The sequence below is a fragment of the Hippoglossus hippoglossus genome, chromosome 23 (genome assembly GCF_009819705.1).
Source record: "Hippoglossus hippoglossus isolate fHipHip1 chromosome 23, fHipHip1.pri, whole genome shotgun sequence".
Lineage (NCBI taxonomy): Eukaryota > Metazoa > Chordata > Actinopteri > Pleuronectiformes > Pleuronectidae > Hippoglossus > Hippoglossus hippoglossus.
The window spans coordinates 5,012,322-5,032,609 of record NC_047173.1 but is presented as its reverse complement, the minus strand read 5'-3'; the positions used below and the strand labels follow the sequence as shown (position 1 = coordinate 5,032,609).

General features: G+C 40.4%; 1 protein-coding gene across 3 annotated transcripts in view; it reads left to right on the top strand.

Annotated features, from left to right (window-relative positions):
- Window positions 1–20,288, top strand: part of LOC117757084 (anoctamin-4-like) — a 68,769-nt gene extending 48,481 nt beyond the window's left edge. For 2 of the 3 annotated variants that reach the window (XM_034577834.1, XM_034577833.1), the window contains 19 exons: window positions 523–578; window positions 1,166–1,287; window positions 1,666–1,800; window positions 2,359–2,455; window positions 2,808–2,868; window positions 8,694–8,776; window positions 9,466–9,606; window positions 10,479–10,643; window positions 10,841–10,877; window positions 12,306–12,417; window positions 13,724–13,781; window positions 15,399–15,496; window positions 15,681–15,823; window positions 16,464–16,616; window positions 16,711–16,858; window positions 16,940–17,059; window positions 18,085–18,190; window positions 19,143–19,347; window positions 19,653–20,288. In XM_034577834.1, coding sequence (XP_034433725.1) covers window positions 523–578; window positions 1,166–1,287; window positions 1,666–1,800; window positions 2,359–2,455; window positions 2,808–2,868; window positions 8,694–8,776; window positions 9,466–9,606; window positions 10,479–10,643; window positions 10,841–10,877; window positions 12,306–12,417; window positions 13,724–13,781; window positions 15,399–15,496; window positions 15,681–15,823; window positions 16,464–16,616; window positions 16,711–16,858; window positions 16,940–17,059; window positions 18,085–18,190; window positions 19,143–19,334 — 2,027 coding nt within the window. In that variant the 3' untranslated portion in view covers window positions 19,335–19,347; window positions 19,653–20,288. The remainder of the gene's footprint in view (window positions 1–522; window positions 579–1,165; window positions 1,288–1,665; window positions 1,801–2,358; window positions 2,456–2,807; window positions 2,869–8,693; window positions 8,777–9,465; window positions 9,607–10,478; window positions 10,644–10,840; window positions 10,878–12,305; window positions 12,418–13,723; window positions 13,782–15,398; window positions 15,497–15,680; window positions 15,824–16,463; window positions 16,617–16,710; window positions 16,859–16,939; window positions 17,060–18,084; window positions 18,191–19,142; window positions 19,348–19,652) is intronic. The other variant, XM_034577836.1, reaches the window with a different exon arrangement.

Here is a 20,288-nt window from a genome sequence, read left to right as displayed (position 1 = left end):
AGCTGTCACAGTAAAAACCTGTTTGAATGATCTCATATACATTTTTAAAATATGATTAATTATATATTATATAAGTATAAAAACTCTGAGCTGGGTTCTCTCATCCTGCTCTACCCAAAGAATTTGGCCATCAACAACCCCATGTTGCGGTGAATTCTGTGGAGGATCTCCTGCTGTGTTCCCACAATGGCTCCTTCGGACATTATACACAGTTGTTCTGAGGGGGCCGGGCAGAGAAACTGGAAACCCTTTATGTTCTCGCATACAGCCCCTCTGGATAATGTCAGGAGATTATCTGGAGTTCAGTGCATGTCTGATGGCAGCTACGGCCACAGGACGTTCAATGGATCGGACAAGCACTGCATGTTACGGACGTTTCCTGCTGCTGTAAAATAATGGACCTGTTCAGTTTATGCACTTAACATGATTTAATTGACACAGATGGTTTGGATGGAACTTATCGGCTACACTGCATCAGACATCCGTTTCTCCTCTTTCATGCTGCTCTCTTTTTCATTCCAGGGCTTAATCGTCTTTTGAGCAACAGCTCATACGAAGCAGCTTTCCCTCTTCATGAGGTAATTTGGCTGATTTCCATAATAACTATTCATTCAATCCGTTCTGTCACTGCTGGCTCTGACACGGATGTGGTTGCTGATGTGTGAAAAGGCGCACCCCCATTCGCTGATCATTCACATTCACTACACCAACGACTATATAAAGATGGGCGACACATCACCACTTCCCCCCACTGTACAAACATGAAGCCAAAAATGTAGTGCAGCCATCTCGTGATCATGGAGGGGAGCCACGGTATTGAGGTCCAGCTGATACCTGCACTCGACCAATCGGGATTCAGTCTCAATCGTGACATTTCCCCCTGTTTTTATAGCATCAAATATTTGCGTCTATATCAGTATGATATAGTGTAGTATCAATGTTTTATTTTGTCTCAATTTGTTTGTCCATGTCTCATCCTTTAACATGGAGGAGGCAGGGTTCGTGACCTATACTGCTGCCAGCCACCAGGGTGCAGATGTTTTGGCTTCACTCTTTCGGAGCTGTCATGTCATCCATCTTTATATACAGTCTGTGTATTACACTAGGACTGTACATAGATTATCTATGTCTATGTCTATATATGTGTGTGTTTGTACGTTAACAGGGGAGCTACCACAGCAAAAACTCCATCAGAACGCACGGAGCAGAGAACCATCGACACCTGCTGTACGAGTGCTGGGCCTGGTGGGGGGTTTGGTACAAGTACCAACCCCTGGACCTCATCAGGTAACTCATATTCAAGCAGTTTATACATTTTATCACTGTATATATTTTGTTTACACTGTACAAATCTTTGTTTCTTATAGTTCCTTGTGTTTATTGTAAGTGTGTATTTCACCTATCTCTCTTTACTGCTGTAACACAGTACATTTCTGTGGGACTAATACAAATACTATCTTATCTTATGTGTCAGACAGTAGGAGAATAAATACTCCATTACCTTATAGTAGAATGTTTTAAAAATTAAAAAAACAGTGACCATGCTGTCACTCAATATTAGACACATCTCAGGATGCCAATCTGCTGTTTTAGAGCATGCAGTAAAATGTTGACTGAATGTTTTTAAAATTAAAATGTCAAGAGTTTGTCTGTCTGCCGTTTCAGGAGGTATTTTGGGGAGAAGATCGGCCTGTACTTCGCCTGGCTCGGCTGGTACACGGGGATGCTGTTTCCTGCCGCTCTGGTCGGCCTCCTGGTGTTTCTGTACGGCCTCTTCACTCTGGACCACTGCCAGGTCAGGTAAACACACCCCCCCCTCTCTGTTCTCTGATAAAAGTGCGTGTCTGTACTGGAAGTACTTTGTAGAATAAATCAGGACTTGATCTGCTTCATATTGTTGTTTGTTCTTTTACATGCTGCTCAGTGGTAAGCACAGATCTGAGTCAAGTTATTTAACGATAAAGTCAAGCGATTGTTCTCCACACAAAACTAATTTGGTGTTACAGGAAAGTCAATGGAGTGTGAAATTGTCCCTTGTAGCTAACTAACTCAGGATTCTCAGGTTCATTTAAAAGGGCGAATGTGAATGTGCTCTATCATCAGTTATAAGACCGTGTCTGAAATGCTGCAGTGCTGCACAATAAGAATGTGTTGACAATTTCTGTACTTTTTTTAGAACATCATCATTTTATCAACTTAAAAGCCTGAATGGACCCACACACAAACACACACACACACAAAGCTTGCCTCTGTTCACACTGACTATGGACTCTTCTGTTGGTTGTCGCTGGTCACTGTAATACCAGGCTTACCGGAATCTGATTTCTGATGAGCTTAATGCCGTTTGTTCTTCTCCAGTAAAGAAATCTGCCAGGCCACTGACATCATCATGTGTCCCATCTGTGACCAGTACTGCCCCTACCTGAGACTGTCTGACAGCTGCATCTATGCCAAGGTACTGTCGCAGCAGCAGCGGGACACAATGTTCCTGACAGCTGTGCTTGTTATTGTTCTCGTAGGAAAATGTGCTACGTGCCAACTAAGTCTGTCAATGTGACTTTTGCTCAAAATGAGGAAGCCCAATGACAATCTATAAATATCCACTACGAACTAGGACTGGGTGATATGGCTCAAAATGATATCAAGATAAATATGTTATCAGTACTTGATAAATATTTATAATAATTAAATATATTATTTTTGCTCTTGAGTGAAGGTTGTTGTTTTAAACTCTTCTTTATGGAAAAACAACAAAAGTGTTATATCTCCTCAGCATCATGTTAAGAACTTCCTTTCTTCATTCTCAGGTCACCCATCTTTTCGACAACGGGGCCACTGTTTTCTTTGCCGTATTCATGGCTGTCTGGGGTAAGTTTTACATCTCGTGCTCCAATATGTTCACCAGCTGTTTGGTGAGAGGACAGGTCAAATAAATCTGGTTTCTCTGAGCTTTGAATCTGATAGCAGCTGCTTTCTGCTGCCAAGAAAGACACTGAGCAGAGTGGTGAGAGTGAACCAAACATGTGGAGCCATAAAACCAAAACAAAGAGCTGAAAGTGGCTAAAATGCTGTGTTGAGCTGAGGGGAACTGCAGAGTTGGGTGGCGATTCACACACGTCACACACACACTCATTTGACCCATTGTAAATACTAGAGCAGTGCCTGTTCTGAACCTGCCTTCAAAGTTGAGTGAAGCTCGACTCCGTACGCACAGCCCCAAACTGGAGAATCAGTTGTTGTTGTCATAAACGCCCATTGTCGTAAACGTGCTGTTGTCGACGTTGATGAGTCCAAACCGCCACTGCTACAGAGCACTGGTCATCTCTTTATATAGAGTTTCTTAATATTGAAAGTATTGCATGTTCAAATGGCACCAAATTCAACACTGCACTTCATTGGGCCCTTAACAATACACATGGCAAATGTGAAGCCGATAAGATGAACAGTTCTCCAGATATTTATTGCACATACAAACAGACAGACGTCTGGAATTACTAGATAGATTAAAAGATAAATTCAGCTTTAACATTATAAAATTGCAGTATCCTGGACAACTTTCACACGCTTCTCAAAAAACAACTATTATTACTACTTTTTAAAACTGGCTGTACATTGTTTTAAAAGACTGCATTAACTCCAACATGTTTGTCATTGAGCTCTAACCTCGAATGTCCACATTTTTCATTTACTTATGGTAATTGCCAGAGGGGCAGGGAGCCTGTCATTTCTGAACAATGTCCCAGGGAATTAAAGGTGCAAACAGAGATCTTCCAGAGGTTTCATAATGTTCATAGGTGTCATCACTTGAAGACACCACAGGCAATGACACAGCAGCAGTGTCATAGTCAAATGGATGATAGCTGGCTTCTTTGTAACTGTCTGGATAGACGGTGGAGGGGACTGGAGGAAAAGAAAAGAAGAAATCAATTAACCATACGTCACTGTGGGGTAGAAAATAATTTACAGCTACAAGATGTTTGAACATTCTCTTTTTTATATTGTTGTATGGCACTATTCAATTTAACAGTAGGGTTGTTAATTTTTTTCTGAAACACTTTTTATCTTATTTGTTCAAATCCTCTATGCGTCCCGATAGCCTTAAATAGCTAATGTTGTCCGGGTGGCTTCACAGGACTGTAACAAACCAAACCAATTGTTTCATTTGGACCTAAAGAAATGATTGGCTGGTGTACTGGCAGTGCATGTTTATGTGTTTTGGGGGCTTAGTCTTGACGAGACCCTAGCTTTAATGCCACACGTTAAATAGATCTCACATCATCTTATCATATATGTAATCTGGCTACTATGGAAACAAAAGTTGCTTAAGAATAAAAAACGGAGACATAAAATACATGATTTGTATTTGCATCGCAATTAAAAGAAACACGTGCAGACAATGTCTTTTATTACTATTTAATTGCTCGTGAACCTTTTCTTTCTCATGGGCCAGTCAGTTTATACTGATTCCATATGACGTGAGTATTAATCTGTTTTTACTAAAGAATATTAAAAAAATGAACAAAGATTGAATCTGTGAATAATATCTCAAAAACAACTGAACACCTCCTGTATCCAAAAAACACAGCAAACTGAATGCTCACCAACGAGTTTGTCGGCGGTGTCTGAGTGTTTTAGGGCCTCTGCTACTTTGTTGTCGAATCTCCTGAATCTCAGCAAGAAGCCCAGAAGTAAACACAGCTGAAAGGCAAAGGTCAGCATGCCCAGGATGATGAGGATGTTATTAACTGTTGAGGGGTAAGAGGAGAGAAGGAATTACTAGATGGTTCCGTAGCTTGGTGTGTGACACAAACACTGTCAGGACATTTGAATTGAAACTAATAAAAAGTGTAGTTCTGGTGAGTGCCAGTGTCATCGGACTCTGTCAAACCTGTTTGAGGAGAATAAATGTGGCAGCCGAACACTTACTATCACGGACAGTAAAGTGATGCATCTCTCACTCTACTGTACACCCACTAATGAAAGCAGTGCACGCCCTGCTGCATTAGTGTGTGTTAATAATTCAGACACTCAGACATTGTCCTGGTGCCAGTGGAAACTCCATCTGTTTCACACTTATCAATGTTTTATAGTGATTTGCAGAAAAAGTGGAACTAAGTTTCAGTCAAGAGGAGGTCAAAAAAAAAGTGCATTGTGTATTATTACATTTTGGAGGTAGTACTTTTAAACATTTTTCACATTTTAAATACAGTAAGCAAAGAAACAAATAAAGAGAAGAAGCGAACAAATATGGGTTGAACCTTAAATCGTTTTCACGTTTTTTAAACAGAATAAAACACATCTACATAAAATAATTATGAATGAGTGCCTATTGGCTAAATAAACACAGCATCCTTTCCACAATATTTACTCCAATTCCTTTCTCATAAGTCAAAAGTCACAAGTCCTTTCTTCTAGAATATGAAAATGTTTAACAATATGAACAAAATGTCCTTTAATGGGGCTGTTTTCCTCTGGAGCCAGTGTTACACACCCAGATACCTAATGAATTTTCCACCCAACAGAGTTGAAAGCTTTTTCAGTTTTTAAACTACTACTTAATCTGCTAACTACTAACTATTTAATCTGCTCCATAATAGGTAACACTGTCCTTTATGAGGATTCTCCATTTCCATCCTTTTTGCCATGATGGTGGTGTAGTTTATAGACTAGTGATTGGTCAATATCATGTATCTGCTCTATCCTTTCCTTTCTTGGGGATAATGTGATTCCCAATATTGAATTTATGAAACATTGACATTAATAGAGTACCTGATGATGACACCTCTGATGTTGACTCCCAGCGGGCGACCTCTGGCTGGGTGAGGCTCAGAGTCAGGTTCGGGCTCTGCAGGAATCCCATGATTCAAATGTCTCGCTCCCTCAGGGGAGTCCCTGTGTAATCAGGTAGAGTTATCAGCTTCTATTCGTTTATATGGCAAAGACGAAAGTGATCAGCTGCAACATCAAAATGAGCTGATCATTTTGTTGAAAGCCTTTTGGAGGTATTTGCATATGTTGTACATATGAGTGTCGCCATAAAAATGTCCACGTAAAAGGGCATGAAGGGTTGTGTGATGTAAAAGAAACAGGAGAAATTAAATTCCACGTGTGTCACCTGTTAGGAACCTACCACCTGCCCAGGTACACACAGGCAGAGCCACAAGGATACATGGTAAACCAGAAATCACTAAAAGTGCTGTAGTGAAATGCAGTTCACCGCAGAACCAACATCACAGGGTGAGCAAACAAATTACAAAAACCACAGCAGGGATGGCACCTTGCAATAGACATGAACCTAACTGTGAGTAAACTAGCTGGTGATATGTTATCTCATTAACTGACAAAACTGAATTCAAATGAATGATTATCATCAAAAACCAATGCTGAGAGAAAAGGACACATGGAGGGTTAGATCTGTTGTCGTGTTTATTCTTGAGAAGAAATGGCAAATCCTAACTTTTATTAATATAATTATTAGTTATCTGTAACTTCCATCTCGATCACAAACTAACTCCGACAACTCTTAAAAAACAGTTCCACAACTTTAAACAGTGCCAGCAGTAAAGTCCTGCAGCCTATTGAAATGTGTTACTATTAACTAACTAACAAGTTACTATTTGTCACTCACTATAAAAAAAAGGATTTTTAAAATTTGATAAAACAACAAATTGTACAGTTGCAATAAAAGATCAGCAGAGCAAAACTGTAGAAATGAGCGTACAAATAAGAAAAACATGCCAAACTGGAATTAAACTTCAGTATAAGTACACATGATGATTATCATGAGAGCAACGTAGAGGACTGGAGTCGTTTTCACAGCTGCACACACATGCAGAGGCCGCTCTGATGTCTGCGAATACTTTACTTCCAGTTTGACATCTTTATCAAGTTAAATCAAAAGAAAACTTGCTGGTGTACTGACCTTACAGTCACCACTTCTGTATTGGAAGTTGCTGCGGCTGCCGCTGTCCAAATGAATATGTTTCAGGTTCAACTGCAGCGAAGAAACAGCTCAAATCCCTTCATTAGGGTTCCTCAGAAGTGGGCACCCCTGCTGGCTCCACATGAGATACACTGCCTTCACTGGACACATTCAAAAAAACATTTTTGCTCTGCTGCACGTTCAACGGCGATGGAGAAAATCCACGGAAAGCTAGTGCATGAAATACCGAGGTTCAGAGCAAAGTCCCTGCAGAAGCAATGGCAGGTAAACACGTGCAATAAGTAAGCTATCCACAGGACTTTGTTCAGCACTGCATGCTGTCCAGGACTGTCTGTGTTTATGTGGTAATGACAGTGAATTTCGTTATGCTCAGTGGACATCAGAACAGAAATTGCCTCAGTTTCAACACAGTCTGATTATCTTGGCATTAAAACCAGTTGGCGTCACAAGTTAGTACTGATCAGTCAGAACTGAGCCGGTGACATGCAATATGTCTTCACCCTTTCACAAGGTGCATGTTGAATCCTGACCTTTAAATTACTTATAGGGGAAAATGGAAGTAAAACGATTGAGGTCCAGTAGTGATACTTAGTGTTTTTGCTTTTGAGGGTTGCCCAATGCAGCATCGAATCTTTAAGTGATGACCTTTTATACAATTATTTTACAAATTAGAGAGTATATGCAGGTTTTTTAAATGCAGTTAAACTCGCTATAGAAAGGCGATTGACTCCTTTTCCATTGCCAGTAGAGCAGTTTGCGTTGTGGAAAAGAGGCTATTGTAAAATATGTATTCTTAAAGACATTTGAAGGTGTTTTGACTTTATTGATAAGACAAAGTAAGTGTGAAATGGGGAGAGAGAGAGAGAGAGAAAGTAACATTTTCAAATACCAAAATGCTATTTATACCGCGGCTCGGCTGAATACTTGATTTACTGAAAGATATGAATCCATGTTGGCCAATATATCTAGTTAATCAAAATTCAGTATTTCAGTCAATGTTGTTCCATAACTTTCCGTTGTGACTAAACCTTAACTGAGAGACGAGATAATCCCTGTCTTGTCTTTGAGGTTCATCACTCCCATATATTATCTGAACTGGTCCCCACAGGGGTGGCTGTTGAAAAGTGTGATTTTAATCTCATGCAGAATTCGGATTTCTTGTTTTAGCTGCAGTTTGTAAACATGATTGCCTATTGGCATTACTCAAACTTAGTAAATAGTGATATTTCACTCTCACCTTTGTCACAAAGTCACAGAACAGCCTTATGCTACATCAAACTTGGAGAGTAAAGAAGACAAGTTTACCTGACAGCTGCTCCTGATATTCACTCTAATTGTGTTTCTTTTCTTGTGACGAGAGGGACAAGAAGTTCTGCTTCTCTCATCGAGACACTCTTTGACACGTGCTTCTTGTTTTTTCCCAGCACAGGTTTTCATGTAAAAAGAACTGTTAGCTGAGTAAAACGTGTGCACTCTTTCTAAGCCAACATGAAAATTTGCATTAGGCCTATTTGCCCTTCGAACAGCCCTCAGGCTCACAATATCACACATCCCCCTCCCCTGTCACGTCTTCACTGATCTCACACGGCGCCCTCTGGAATCCAATTGAAATTCGTCACAGCGAAGAAGCGAAGAAGATACACTAACTCAGGGAGTTTAACCCTGAATTTTGGAGGATGGAATATTGAGGAGTACTTATGTTCAGCTATCACACAGATGGTCCTAATGCTGTTTTATTGATGTGTTTCAGCAACAGTCTTTCTAGAGTTCTGGAAAAGACGCAGAGCCGTCCTTGCTTATGACTGGGATCTGATCGACTGGGAGGAAGAGGAGGTGATGTAGTTCATCTCTACCCAGTTTTTTTTTGCAGTTTAATGTAGATAACTCGTTGCTCTTTTGAGTCTTTGAGGCTTCTCTTTGATTAAAAACCCAAACAACAACAGTATTTCTGCCTCAAGAGCAGTTTTGGCCTTGAGGAATATTTGTTCTTTGTCTTTTTTAGGTGAGTCTGCAGGCATATATTTTTAAAAAGGTGGGATTGTGGTGGATTACACAGAAAATTTTGAATTTTAAAACTTGTAAAATGAAGGCTTTCACAACCTTAGGTCGGAATGGGGACTTGGTGGCCAGGGTCATGATGTCACTGGTGACAACATCGCTGTGACCGTTGTCACCAGGCCCACTCACCTTTCAGCCAAACCCTGTCTCTCTAACATTAGTTCAACAGGTAGCCTTTGTTAGAACAATGCCAGAAAAACCCACAAGGACCTGCTGCAAAGTAACACAGAAACAACTAGAATTGCACTCAGTAGAGCGCATACTTCTGTCAAGGCCCAACAGTCCACTTAAACCAAAACAAGCCTCATAGCTACACATTGGTGGTAGTCACAGGTTTCTAGCTTTATTTGTTACCATACAGCTGCTGAAAAAAAACTACCTCCCTATGAAACAACACTTATTCCGCTAGATTTTTCTAGCGGCATAAAATGAACTCTCTGTTGTCCTTGTCCTTTGTCTTTCAGGATGAAATACGTCCTCAGTTTGAGGCCAAATACTCAAAGAAGGAGAGGATGAACCCCATTTCTGGAAAGCCTGAGCCTTACCAAGCCTTCACCGACAAATACAGTCGTCTTGTTGTCTCAGCATCCGGAATCTTCTTCATGGTGAGTGTCAGTGGTAAATAAATGTCAATTAGCCTGTGTGTAACTCTCATCTTTGTAATAATTGTGTCTTACAGCCATACTTATTTTAATAGAAAGTCTTGTTACTACATTGTTTTTATCTTTTGTCTATTTTTGAATAAATTCTGTATAAACAAACTTAGAGGGGTGTGCCCCAGGGTTCCATATTGGGATCACGGTTGTTCTCTTTGTGATATTTTATCAAATTCTAGGTTTATGTTTATGCAGTTGATACAGTTATCTATTGCTCATACCCTTCCATGGTATAGTAGAAATCTCATACAACACTGCTGATTCCAAGTCGCCATCCCAATGTCTGCAGACTTTTGCATTGGCAGGCTTTTAAATATAAATCTCTCCTTGAACTGGTTCCTTTTTATGTGTGAATTTACATACCCGTACACGTGTAAAAACCAAAAGAGGACCTGGAATTGACAGAGCTGATTACTATGGGCGGAGTTTAGGTGAATTTTAAAGAGGAAATATTATTCCCGGTCAACATGAGTGCTCCTGAAATTTCCTTTAGAAAATTGTACTTATCCATCATAACTGGATCTTTGTCATTGACCTTGTAACTGGATATTGCCTTTACTTGTGTGTTGTGTGTGACAGTTGAAGGTCCTTCTCTATTGTTTGAGTTTACTGGTGTAACAATGTTTAAGCTGCTCTTGGCTATTTTACTCCTGAAAATGAAATCTTAATCTCAATTAAACTAAAAGGATGTCTCTTGTACCTACAGTATTCTCTATTGTTGCATCTATGTGTATATTTATGGTGTAAATGCAGTGTGAATTTGATAGGTATTGCTGTATTTGTTGTTGTACTACCTTTTGCATAACACTCTGATGTCACAGATACTGGTGGTGATTGCCGCTGTGTTTGGCATCGTCATTTACCGTGTGATCACCGTCAGCACCTTTGCCGCCTTCGGCTGGGCTCTCATCAGGAACAACTCTCAGGTGGCGACCACGGGCACGGCAGTCTGCATCAACTTCTGCATCATCATGCTCCTCAACGTGGTGAGTTTCTGCCGTCCACCGACATCGTTACTGTTCTCTCTGCTGAGAGAAAAGGTCAAAAAAAACTATTAAATTGTTAGCTGAGATAATTGTAACCCATCACAGCCGAGAACCAAAGACACAAAAGTACAAAACACCTGAATGTTAAGCAGCAATGAATTTATAACAATTGTATTGTACTGTATTTTTTCCCCTAGCTCTATGAAAAAGTTGCTCTTCTTCTCACCAACTTAGGTAAGTTAATGTCGTGTTCTTTTGTCCCGAGATATGAGAAGAGCTGGTCTCGGTTTGGTTCAACAAGTATTTATTCAGAAGCAATGAAAAGGTACAGCATAGCTATACACAGCCTCGGCTAAGTCAGTAGCACAGGGTAGTCAAGAGTCGCCCCGAACGGACGACAGGTGCAATATTTATAATAGTAGGTAGAACTTCATTGGTCAGTAACGAGGGGGAGTCACCGGGGTTTAGCCCTGGCTCTCCCTTGCTGGTGCACAGGCGTGGTCCCAGCATTTTGGAACTGGAATCCACCAATGATGAGGAGCCGCTCCCAGGTTCGTCCCTCCTTTGATAGTAGCTGGGCAAATCTTCACATTCTGACAGTGTTTGGTTTTTGTGTTTTAAAAACAATCTTTGACCCGGCTGAAGCCTTGTGGGTCTTCAGTAGTTTTGCAGATACGGTGTTGTATGAGAAACATTGTGTTTCTGCTTTATCGGCTGTATGTTCTGTGTGCGTATGCATGCGTATTCATCAGACAAGACAACGCCTTTCCTATCTGGCCTTCAGAAGCTGGGGCAGCTGCTTGATTTCTTTCTAAGGCATAGGTCACAGTGTCTTAATGAGCACAGTGCATTCATGTATGTGTGATGTTGAATAAAGCTAAAGGAATACTGTAATATATATAAAGGTTTATGTATGAGACCAAGTTTAAGTACAGTGTTATTGTATGCCACGGATTACAGTCCAGTTTCTGTTAAGGTACAAACATGGTGCGCGTAAAATCGATCCTTTTCGGGGCTATAGTGTCTAATTATATTATTAAAATCCTAACATTAACTACACCAGCAGATTGAGTATCGTTTAAGCTAAATATTTGATGCCAGACTTTTTTATCCATACAGTTGCAGCTATCTCATTAGAATATGTGGTCATTTGTCTCCTTGGTAAATTCACTGAAAGGATATAAGGTCTCTGTGCATGTGTGAATTAGAGCCCGACCGATTTATCAGTCGGTAAATATGAGCCTTTCACAGACATATCAGCTTTGGCAGTTACGTTCATGATATGTGCCTTTTATTTCACTAAAAAAACAAAGCATTTATTTGCATTTATGTTTACATTTACAAAATGTTTATTTTTCTAATTCAAGTTTGATAAATTTGGTTGTATTTGTGTTTTCTTTTTATTTGTTGTTATTTAATAAAAAGTATGATTAAACTTTAAAATATTAAGCCTGGATGACATTTCTTTGTCACAAAGGTTTTATAACAACATCTTAGGAATCTCAAAGTCTTCACTCCCTGATATCGCTATGGGCATCAGCCCCCAAAATCCATTGGTTCTAGCATTAATTTTGCGAAAAGATTTTGAAATATCTCCATATTTACATCTCATTTTATCTGTTCCTGTCACTGTTGCTTGTTTCTCTCTCTTAACCTCCACAGAGCAGCCAAGGACGGAGTCCGAGTGGGAGAACAGCTTTACTCTCAAGATGTTCCTTTTTCAGTTTGTCAACCTCAACAGTTCCACTTTCTACATCGCCTTCTTTTTGGGGAGGTGAGAAAGGCACATAGGTGGTACTGCAGAAGTGGACTGATTATGTTGTACATTTTCGTTTAGTCAGTAAAAAGATGAAAAATATATGACAGGTGACGAAAATCATTAAATAGGAGAGATGACAAATAATATTGTACAGGTTTTAAACAAAGGTTAAACCAGGATGGCACTCAGACTGTAAACCTCCGCCAATGCCCATCAGTCCTGTTGTGAAACCACATTTAAATTCACTAGATCCATAATTTTTGGACCAAATTCCACACACTTATAAAACTCAGTCCCCTAAACATGTCTGGCTTTTTCCATCAAGATCCATGAATTATTCTCTGAGAAATCAATGTTGAAAAAAAAACCTTTCTTGCAATGTTAAAGAAAGTGAAAAGAAATTCCTGGATTCACCCCTTGATCTGGTTCTATACCAATAATCCATTGAATAGGTTATTTCCTGACCCGTACCCGTGTTGCATCCTCCCATCAAGTTATTTCCATCAAGTACTTTTTGCATAATGTTGGATACAACAAACAAATAAACGGGTGAAAACATAACCCCCTTGCTGGATGTAATAACAGTAAAGAGGAGGGACAAGAGGTTGTTTGAGAGGATGTATAAGTTAATTCTCACGTCATCTCATGCTTTAGTCCTGGACTGAGGAACAGTTTGAGACATTTGAGGATCCTGACCTAGGCCATGAAGAGATTTTAATACAGTTTGGAGCTTATGACAAATGTTTTTTACATCTTATCCCAACAGCCAATGGGGAGACTTTACTGCAGGGTGGAAATACGTATAGAGTAAACATTATTTTGCTTTGCTGGGGATCCTGTCACTGTTGAGATGCAAACAAAAAAGCTGTTTGCTTCAAAAACAAACTCGGAGGCATATACTATATATTTAAGATAAACAACAAACATAGCGTTTTGAATATTTACTCATTTTATAGAATTTCCCCAAGGAAGATAGAGTAAATATTACCCTTAGGGCTCAGCTCACACTCATGAAAACTCAACCCAAGGTTTTAATAACTCAATATGAAGGTTTTTTATATGTAGAATAGATGTTTTATGGAATCCATGCGCGAGGCATTTGTAGCTTTAAGCATCACATCCATACTGATACATTTACCGCTTAAGGCAGAGGAATGTCAATGCTATGTTGTTTTCTTTTCTTCCATTGTAAGTGACACTGTGGCTTATGGGGCTTTTGGTTTCTCAATAAACTTAAAAATAAAATTCAGATTGATTGTCCTTCTGCCACCTGACACAGACTTTACTCTAACAATTTTTTATTTTTTCCCCTGGTTGGCAGGTTCACAGGGCGGCCTGGTGCATATCTACGCCTCATCAATCGCTGGAAACTGGAAGAAGTGAGTAGTGCATCCCCGTGGGACAATAACAGCAAAGTATTATGGATCCAAGTATTTCTGGTTTAGACGTTTAGCTAATACACTCTGCCCCGCCATCAGGCATTCAACCGCCATCAGCAGGAAGTGTTGCTCGCTTATGGGAACATGTGGGGAAAGAACAAACACTGAAGTGGTCCAAGGGGACAGAGGAGCCTGAGGTGGTGCTTTTACGTGCTGAGCTAATGTGCTCCCACTTGTTCCCCTGGCTGCAGAAATGGAAATGGAAAAATCTCTGTAAATGTGACATGTGCAGCACAAGTGTAGCCCCAGTCAGCCATTTGTAGTTCTGCAGAGTCATGATTGTGCTTGGAGGGTTTAGTGCCTTGAATGAGAATTTGCAAATCTGCTAAAAGCTCCAGGGAAATGTCTAAGAGGAACACCCGGAATATAAATGTGTGTAACATTAGAGGCCTGTGCTGCATCTTCAATGTAAATTAGCTTGCTTACAAAAGTGCCTGTGCATTGAAGAGGCTCTTCAGATGCAAAAAGCACATTGTAAAACATGTTGAGCTAATTAAATGCAAGATACAAAATAAAATGCTTTGGAATTTAGAAAGATGGAAATGTGAGTTCTGCAGAGAAAGCGTCTCCCACAGTCTTACCACATACTAATTCTAACGAGCCTTTGGGTATATAAAAGTCAACGGTAGTGTGTTTTCACACTGGGTAAGTTTACTCAGTTTAGTATGCATACTAAAAAGCTTTTTTTTCTACGCGACTATCCCACAATACAGTGCAAAAAGGAAATGAAGCGTGAAGGTGGAGCGGCTCACAGCCAGAAAACGCTACAACATCAAGAGCCAATATTATTTTACATAACCACTGTGTTCATTGTGTAAAATATAGGCTACTCATCACTGAAGTGTATGTTAATATACAAGAAATCAACAAACTAGAACTTATATTTGATGTCAGCTTTCTAAAGCTTGTAAATTATTGCCAAAAAAACTTCACAAAAACAGTACGACAAACGTTTTTTCTCTCTGTAGCTGGAGGCCAACTTTGGGCTGCTCTGTGTTCTACTTTTCCATTTCCTCGCTCAACAGTGTACACAGCACACTTAACTGTCAGCTTTTTCTTTACTTTACACACTAACCCATTTTTTTCCAGTTTGCTCTCTCTTTTCTACAACACTCAAGAGACAGAGAGAGAGAGTGAGAGAGAGCTTTGTCCTGCACATAGGGTAGAAATGTGTAAATAGTACGACTATCATCAATACATTGCAATACTCCTATTTCCATTCTAGTAGTTTGTCCAAAAAGTCCCCAGATTTGCCACTAGGCACGTTTTTGAAAAATGTCACTAAAGGGGTCAGATAATACAAAGTCCATCCAGCCATCCGCTTATCCTGTGAGGGTCACGGTGGGGAGATGGAGCCAAGCGGACATTGGGCGAGTGGCATGGTTCACCCTGGACCGGTCGCCAGTGTATCACAGAACCAACAAACAGACACACAACCATCCATATGAAAAAAGAATGAAAATACTCCATTTCTGCTTACATTTTAAAATTGCCATTGCTAGCTGTTTGACAGTTGAAGTTGACCCTACATCCTTCTCTCTACCCTCGTCTCTGCAGTGTCACCCCAGTGGTTGTCTCATTGACCTGTGTATGCAGATGGGGATCATCATGGTGCTTAAACAGACCTGGAATAACTTTATGGAGCTTGGCTACCCGTGAGTTCCAAGGTTTTGCCCTTTAATCTTCATTGCAACTGAATGACTTTTCAGCCAGATGTGGCATCACCGTACCGTGTTCTTGATCGCGGAATGATAACGAATAATACAGTAATGTCTCCATGCGGGATCATTGGTTTCTGACATTTCCTGCTGCATGTTTCCACTGCTGCTGTTTGTCTAGGCTGATCCAGAACTGGTGGACGCGGCGGCGGCTGAGGAGAGAGCACGGGCCGAACGCCAAGGCCGGCTTCCCACAGTGGGAGAGGGATTACAACCTGCAGCCAATGAATGCCTACGGACTCTTCGATGAATACCTAGAGATGAGTAAGTAGTATCTCAAGCGCAGAACACATTTTTTAGTGCTAAAAAAAAAAAACGTACCCATGTTAGAACCATAACCTTTAATAATGGGTTTGTATTTATAAGATTATCCCAAATGTACTCAGCAATTTAATCTTCCGCAAGACAATTTTTGAACATTTTCATTTGGTGGCCAAGCAGCTTCAGTCTGTGTTACGTAATTGTGACAGTGATCTGCTGTGGATTGTATCGAGGCAATTCTTCACCTGCTCTCCACCGTCTATTACAATTTCAATACATATTAATATTATATTTCATCTTATTCAATACTTTTAAGTAAACAAGGGAGGTAAATGATGGTATAATGCAAAGTATACACAGGCTGAATATTTAATACTGTAATAGTGCCAAGCACACATCCGCACTCACATACACACCCAGTCACACCTACAGTCAACTTATAGTCTCCAATTACCCTAACTCAAATCTGCATGTGTTTGGACTGTGGGAGGAATTTTCCCGTCAGTATAAGCTTCAGGTCGTTGTTGTATTGTATCTCACCGTATCTGCCGGATGTGTGATGATGCAACTGTTGTCTAACATGTTACCCATGATGGACACGCCTGTGGATCTAAAGGCCATCGATGCGTGTTCTGTGTTTCAGTTCTGCAGTTCGGCTTCACCACCATCTTTGTGGCAGCTTTCCCTCTGGCGCCTCTCTTAGCACTGCTCAACAATGTCATCGAGATCCGTTTAGACGCCTACAAGTTTGTCACACAGTGGCGCCGACCTCTGCCATCACAAGCCAAAGACATTGGTAAATAAATCAATTTAGTTAAAAACGGTCCATTTATCTCTATCCCGTTAATAGGAATATGGTGTGAAACTGAATGTGTGTGTGTTTGTGGCAGGGATCTGGTATGGTATTCTGGAAGGCATCGGCATCCTGTCTGTCATCACCAATGCCTTCGTCATCGCCGTTACCTCGGACTTCATCCCGCGCCTTGTTTACGCCTACAAGTATGGACCTTGTGCTGGTCAGGGTCGAGCAGGGGAGGGGTGAGTGAGAATCACACAAGTCATTTCTTTCATTTCGACACAGGAAGCGCCGCATAAACTCATTTCTCGTGTGATCCTCAGATGTATGAGGGGTTACGTCAACGCCAGTCTCTCCGTGTTCCGGGTGTCTGACTTTGAGAGGAGATCGCAGTACGGGACAAATGGCTCCGAGCTCTTTGGAGAGGCTGTGAAGTACTGCAGGTATAAGGTTACTGTTAGGTGTCGGTGGCCGAGCCTCCAGTACAGTTTCCAAAAAACAGAAACATCTGTTGGAAATGGAAACGTGTTCATTTTTAACTAGATTTGGCTGCAGGCGTTTGTGTAACACCAAGACAGATTACATGACCTATTTTGTGTATGTTCATCGATCACTTCATTAATGATCCTTATTAAATCAACACTATGTAAATTTTACTGCGCAACAGCGCCCTCTGCAGCTAAATGTGGTGATTAATTCTGTTGGGCTCCATGTCCAAGTGGTTTTCATATAGAGAAAAACAAAACCAGAGCTCGGACTGTGCCGTCCAACTCACTGAACTGAACCACCACTGAACACCACTGGGATATTACCCATGATCCTCGGCTTCCTGAACCAAAAGAGCTGCTGCTGTAACAAATACACCAAACTCTGTTCTTTATATTTTTATATTTTAAAAGTTTACTGGCTGAATATTGGAAATTGACGCTGGTTTTTTAATGACTTCTACGTCTTTTGAACTGATCTTCAGTTCAGCATTACTCCTGAACTTGCAGGACCTGATTCTGGCCATTTAAGATGCGTCTATCACTGGAGATTGTACCTGCTCACCAAAGTTACATAGAGCAAGAACAGACGTTCAGGGTGATGAGTGGGAATGACAGTAGCACAATTCTCTATTCCAAGTCAGTGAACCATCCAACACATTTTGAAGCTTCTATTTTATGGTAACAATGTTGCGTAATGTTGGTTTAACCAAATAAGAATCACAAAATAAATAATTCAAAGGTGAAAATACTGTAGATATAACCATGTAGCCAGGTAGAAGCTAAAAACATGTTATGCATACAAATGTTATTTTGAGGCTTAATATGACATTTAATAATAATGTCTTGCTTGTATCTATACAGATATTGTCAGTAGCCTGAGCTGAACACCAGTGAATTTTACTTTTGTTTAATTTGTTGACTTTTGTGTCATCAGTTCTACTTATGCCATGAACTTTGACCTACACGTTGTGATCCACCAGGTATCGTGACTACAGGGAGCCTCCAGATTCTGATGATCCCTACTCGTACACTCTGCAGTTCTGGCACGTCCTGGCAGCTCGACTGGCGTTCATTATCGTTTTCGAGGTCAGTCTGTGATTAATGACTCCAGACAGCAGGCTGAGCTCACAACTGGATTCTGTTATATTGTTTTAATCGATGATAGATTTAACCAGATTAACTCAAACAGGCTCTCTTGGACTTTTTTTTTAAAAGGCCTTAAAGCAGGACTTACTGCAGGATTCAATTTAGCCTTTGCGTTGCCAGGTTAACCATACAATTTATGTCTGTCTGTTTGAGGAGACACTTAATTAAGAACGTTAGTGGATATCAATCAGCACTACTAGCCAGACAAATGGAGAGTACAGCTCAATCATTGATAGAAGTTAGATGAAGTGAAAAAAATCCCTTAGTCAGGTCTGCTCCGAAAGTTGATGAGTTCTTTGTTGGTCCATACGGCATCCTTCCAACAAGTGTATAGAAAATAAGTTTTGCAGTTTTTGCTTGATCCTGCTAACGTACAGCAAAGACAAGCAGCAATGAAAATATAACCCTGTTGGTGGAGATAATAATCTCCTAAATCAGCTGGTCCACTCAGCCCTACGAAACATTTGTTTGCAAATCCCTTAGCAAAGCTCTTAGCAGCTAAAACACAACAACAGAGCTAAAAGAGAAAGTGAACATTGTACTTTGAGTCAGCACAGAAACACAAATGAATGTTGATGTCGTTCCCTGTCTGCTATATAAACTTTATAGAGGTAGTCTATAAAGGAAGGTTTAGCCATTTCAATCTACTTCAGTTTTATAGACCTTGTATTTTATTTTGGACATAGGTTTGTGAACTCAAAGTTTCCCTTTTAAAGAATTTACAGTAACTAAGTTACCATTATTCAGGTGTCTCTATCTCATGGTGGGCGTCAAAGTCCCAGAGTTAGTTTTCCCCCCAAAGTATCCATCGAACTAATATAGTTCCGAATATTTTAAGTATTCCGTTTGTTTTGGGGGGGTATCCTCTGACATTTGTGATAACTGTTTGCAGCACATGGTCTTTGCCATCAAGACCCTGATCGCGTACCTGATCCCAGACCTTCCCAAGGACCTGCGGGACCGTATGCGCAGGGAGAAATACCTGATCCAGGAGATGATGTATGAGGCCGAGCTGGAGAGACTGCAGAAAGAGAAGAACGAGAAGAAGAGGAAAGTCAGGGCCCACCACAAGGAATGGCCCTGAACGCACCACACTGGTAGAACCACACATTCTTAAACAATTTATTCATTTATTGGGCCTCATTCGCCAACCGTTATTAAGAAATTTCTTCTTGAAACCCACTTACGCAGATTTTGCAAAGATTATGATATTCACCAATGTTTTTCTATCTGGGATTTGCTCTAAGGCAAAAAATTGAGGTCCCTGAACTCTTTACAGTTATAATTAAAGATTAAGTTAAAGTACATCAAAGGAAAGATACATAGAAGTGTTGTAGAATACAACATTTAATTTTCAGTGTTCACTTGTTTGGACTCACCATATAGTATCTCTCATTTCCAGGTCATCAGCTGGTGTTTGATTTTCAATGCAGAGTGAAGGAAAGTGACGAGTGCTGGGTTTCCTGCATGATACTAGACCCTTGCACTCTCAGCCTGCTCCTGCCACGTCAGACCAGCACCTCCAAGTGGACAGTTGACGGACTGCGCCCAGCAGGGTCACAGCGATCCAGGAGCTCCCCTGAGTCTGCACCATGAGAGATGTTCCCTTGAACATTTGGCAACGGGTTTTGCTAAAAAATAGACAAATAAAGTTTTTATGCGGATGGGTTTCGACCACTTTGGACTGTCAACAGTGTATGTCTTCAGATCCTGAATGTAGGTTTCAAGCAAGGCTCAGCTTTTACCGATTTCTTCTTTCAGATGTGAGAAAAACACTCTGCGGAGCTTACTGAATGACAAACCCTGTTTACATTGCTCCTTGTTTAAGGAGTTCACATTTTGCTTTATTGTAAATAAAGATATTTAAATGAATGTCAGGCGCTCTGCTCTGCTATAGTGTAGTGCAATACAAAATTAAAAATAATTTAAGAAGTTATTCTACTCAAGAAGTGGCTCTGTCCACAGTTTGCTTACATTGCAAATGTATTTGAATTTAGATTGATAAATGCAGTAATAAACATTATTTATTGTAAAGAAA